Source organism: Orycteropus afer, unplaced genomic scaffold (assembly GCF_000298275.1).
Source record: "Orycteropus afer afer isolate SDZICR_OR568_19922 unplaced genomic scaffold, OryAfe1.0 scaffold00063, whole genome shotgun sequence".
Lineage (NCBI taxonomy): Eukaryota > Metazoa > Chordata > Mammalia > Tubulidentata > Orycteropodidae > Orycteropus > Orycteropus afer.
Window position 1 is genome coordinate 7,209,605 of NW_006921650.1, and position 3,965 is coordinate 7,213,569.

At 39.1% G+C, this 3,965-nt stretch overlaps 1 protein-coding gene across 1 annotated transcript; it reads left to right on the plus strand.

Moving 5' to 3' along the window:
- Nucleotides 1–2,499: 2,499 nt before the first annotated feature.
- On the plus strand, nucleotides 2,500–3,657 carry MTERF1 (mitochondrial transcription termination factor 1). Its single transcript, XM_007939858.2, has one exon. It carries the CDS (start codon nucleotides 2,527–2,529, stop codon nucleotides 3,655–3,657), a length of 1,131 nt encoding a protein of 376 aa, XP_007938049.1. The 5' UTR covers nucleotides 2,500–2,526.
- The last annotated feature ends 308 nt before the right edge of the window (nucleotides 3,658–3,965 follow it).

The following is a 3,965-nucleotide window of genomic DNA, read 5'->3' on the forward strand; positions in this document are numbered from 1 at the left end:
GGGACAAAAACTGGAATAGGAAAAATTAACAGGTTGAAACTCTGAAATAGGAGACTAGGAAGAAGTGTAGTGAGCCTTTTCAGGAGCCTGATGCAGGAGATTGAATTATTGCCAGGACTGTGGAGAGCAGCATACATTCTGAGTGGCATGGTTAGCCACCATCTTTGAACTGGGCACTATTGTTTCTGACTCTGCTAATCAAGAGATTTGGCTGCTATGCAATGCTCATGCTACCGTTGTTTTCTAAGAGGGAGATTAAGTTTCTAGCAGGGCATTGACGGTAATTTTTTCTGTCCTGGCTATCATCCTGGTTCACCCACATTTTACAAATTCAGTTTTGCTTTGTCAGCCATGACTGAACTGGGAGAAACTGGTTTGAAGCCCTGTTTTGTAAATGCCTTGCATTCTGGATTACATGTTATTTGATTCTACAGTTTTGGAATTTTTTCCCAATTCTTTGAGAATCCAAAGCTATGTCAGCTACAGTAATATTCCTAGCACGGAGGCATAACCCAACTTCTTGTTATAATTGGAATGATTGGAAGAATAGACACAAAGAGGCTTTCTTTGTAACTGATCTTGAAAGCAGTGTCCTAAGCCCATAGATGTTAATAGTGCATTGGCACTGTGTATCTAGTTTCTATTTCATGTTTAGTTAGGAAAGGGGAATATGGAAACACCCCCTTTCAGTCAATAAGTAATTCCCCACTATGTTGTTGTTATTTGCCATCAAGTCGGACCGACTCATAGCAACCCTTCCTTGGGTTCCCGAGGCAGTATCACTACGGAAGTAGGATTGCCCAACCTTCCTTCTGAGGAGTGGCTGGTGGGTTTGAACTGCCAGCCTTCTGGTTGGCAGTCAAGTGCCTTAGGCACTATGCTACCAGAGCTCCCATTCCCCACTATAAGTAATTAGAAATAGAGCTAACTTTGTCACAACTATATGTTTTGAAAAGGAGAACCAAAACTAAACCTACTGTCATCGAGTCAATTCCAACTCAGCAACCTTACAGGACAGAAAAGAACTTCCCAGAGGGTTTCCAAGGCTATGAATCTTTACAGAAGCAGACTGTCACATCATTCTGCAGAGTGGCTGGTGGGTTTGAACAGCTGACCTTTCAGTTAACATCTGAGTGAATAACCACTGTGCCACTAGAGCTCCTTAAAAAGGGTAACTATGGTTTTTAAAAAATACAGAGATGCTTATGTTTATAATACTTAAGTATATATATTTTTTGAGCCCTACTTTTAAACCATCAGGAAAATGAGTTATTGAGATTTTAGACACTTGCTAAAAGTTAGAGGTTTGTTAAACAGATACAGATAGTCCTGGATTGGTCTTGTGTAACAAGGTGATGGGGTGGGGAAAATGATTTTTATGTTTTATTGTTCTTATGCTATTTCTCAACAGAGTTCAGCATGTGGTAGATTAAATACGACAACTCAATCATCTTGAAGATGAGTTAGTTTCAAGTTATCGCATTAGAATCAAGGGGACTCATAGTGTAAACTGAGTGAACTAGAGAGTAGAATCAGGAGCTGTCAAATCAGAGGTCTGTTTGAGCTAAGAATTAAGGCTCAAAGCAAAGCAGAGGTTTAAAAGGGACCACAAATCTTTTTTTTTTTTTTCTTTCCCCAATCTCAGAAATACTCTTTTTTTTTTTTATTAGGATTTGGGTGAAGATTTACAGAGTAAATTCACTTTTCGTACAGCAGTTCACATATACTTTGTCTCATGTCATTGACCAAAATTTACAATGCAGCAGCTCCCCTCCCACTTCCTCCCCATAGTTACCTCCTCCCAGTGTCCATCCCTTCATACTCTTCTGCACCCTGAGCTATCTCCTTGTGCATAAGCAGCCCTTCCTTCTCCCATGATTGTTCTCTCCAGGGACCACAAATCTTGAACAAATTATATAAAATAGAAATTTGGTAGTCTGAAGGGTTGGTTTTTAGGATGAAGTTTAGAGTTTGAAAACTAGTAGGTCAGAGCAAGGAAGAGACACAAGCGAACAAAAGCAAGGGAGTCCGGTATTTATGGGCAGGGACAAGGACAAAGATCTAGACAGTTGGAGCAAGACAATTGAAGGTATAAGTTACTAGGAATAAGCCAAAGATTTGGAAACCAGGAAGACAAAGCAGAGCGGGAGAAGGATGGACAGTTGGTATTGGGTGGCCAAAGCAGGCAAAGTCCTTTATTCTCTAAGAATTAAAAGAACAAGAGAAGAGTAGGAATAATTCTGAGACAGTGATGATGCCATCCTCCTTTCTTTATTCCAAGAGTGGGAGCAGACCAGGGCCACAGGTGAACATCAGAAGTGTGAGCTAGGGAATGAGTATGTGGTGTCTGGAATGGTTACTACAGCACCAGGAAAATTGGAGCCATAGGCATGTTCTTAACAGAAATGACCATGAGGCTTGTAGAACCATAATATAGTCATTTAGTTATTTAATACATGTGTTTGTATAATACTATATATGTTGTTTTTACACAGCATTCCAAAAGGTTTGGGCTACCTGACTATTATGGCACCAAGAAATCTCTTGTATATGGCACCGAGTAACTTTCTCCTTGGCTCAAGATTTTGGATGACTCAATTTTCAACAGAAATCCTGTTCAAATCAGTTTCATTTAGGCTTTTTGGTGTCAAGTGCAATAATACAGAGTCTTTGGAGAAGGTTGATCTACTGAACAACTTACTTACTATGGGAGTAGATATTGACATGGCAAAGAAACGACAGCCTGGAGTTTTTAACAGGATGATTACTAATGAGCAGGACCTGCAGATGTTCCTTCTGTCCAAAGGAGCTAGCAAAAAAGTGATTGCTAGCATCATATCAAGATATCCACGAGCTATAACACGCACACCTGAAAGTCTTTCAAAACGATGGGATCTGTGGAGAAAGATTATGGCATCAGACCTTGAAATTGTAAATATTTTGGAACGTTCTCCAGAATCCTTTTTTCGGTCCAATAACAACCTAAACTTAGAGGAAAATATAAAGTTCCTCTACTCAGTTGGATTGACCCGTAAATGCCTTTGCCGATTGTTGACCAATGCTCCACGTACCTTCTCCAATAGTCTTGATCTGAATAAACAGATGGTTGAACTTTTACAAGCAGTCTGTTTATCCTTGGGCCACAAAGATCCTGCAAAATTTGTCAGAAAGATAATTTTAAAAAATCCTTTTATCTTAATTCAGAGCACCAAACGGGTGAAAGCAAACATTGAGTTTTTACAGTCAACTTTCAACTTGAACAGTGAGGAGCTGCTGGCTCTCATATCTGGCCCAGGAGCTGAAATCCTAGACCTTTCCAATGACTATGCCAAAAGAAACTACACAAATATCAAAGAGAAACTGTTTTCTCTTGGGTGTACTGAAGAAGAGGTACAGAAATTTGTCTTAAGCTATCCTGATGTGATCTTCTTGGCAGAGAAGAAGTTTAATGATAAAATAGACTGCCTCATACAAGAAAAAATTAGCATTTCACAAATAATTGAAAGTCCTCGTGTTCTGGACTCAAGCTTAAGTACTTTAAAAAATAGAATCAAAGAATTGATAAATGCTGGCTATAACTTGAGTACATCTAGTATCACTCTTCTGTCTTGGAGTCTAAAAAGATACAAAGCTAAATTAAGAAAGTTAAATGGCTAGAACATTGTTGTGGGGAATTAAAAAAGTGTTACAGTGTAGTCATACCATTTTATTTTGAATTTGGACCTTTCATAAGGGATAAATATATGGTCTCTGGTTAATGAACTAAGACTGGCTTTCCTGTGAAAAGCCTGACTATAGGCTCCTTCCCTCAGACTATAATGCACACCCAGAAGTATGAACCTAGTAGAATAGAAATCTAGGGGAAAATCTGTTGATGGCAAAACCCACATGAACCCTAGTCACAAACTTTAATAATAGACATTGTTACACAGCCTGGAAAAGCCTGGCACAAGCAAGATAGGATA

What these genes read in the sequence shown, in the direction of transcription:
- MTERF1 (XM_007939858.2), top strand. Translation starts at nt 2,527, where the DNA reads ATGGCACCAAGAAATCTCTTGTATATGGCACCGAGTAACTTTCTCCTT.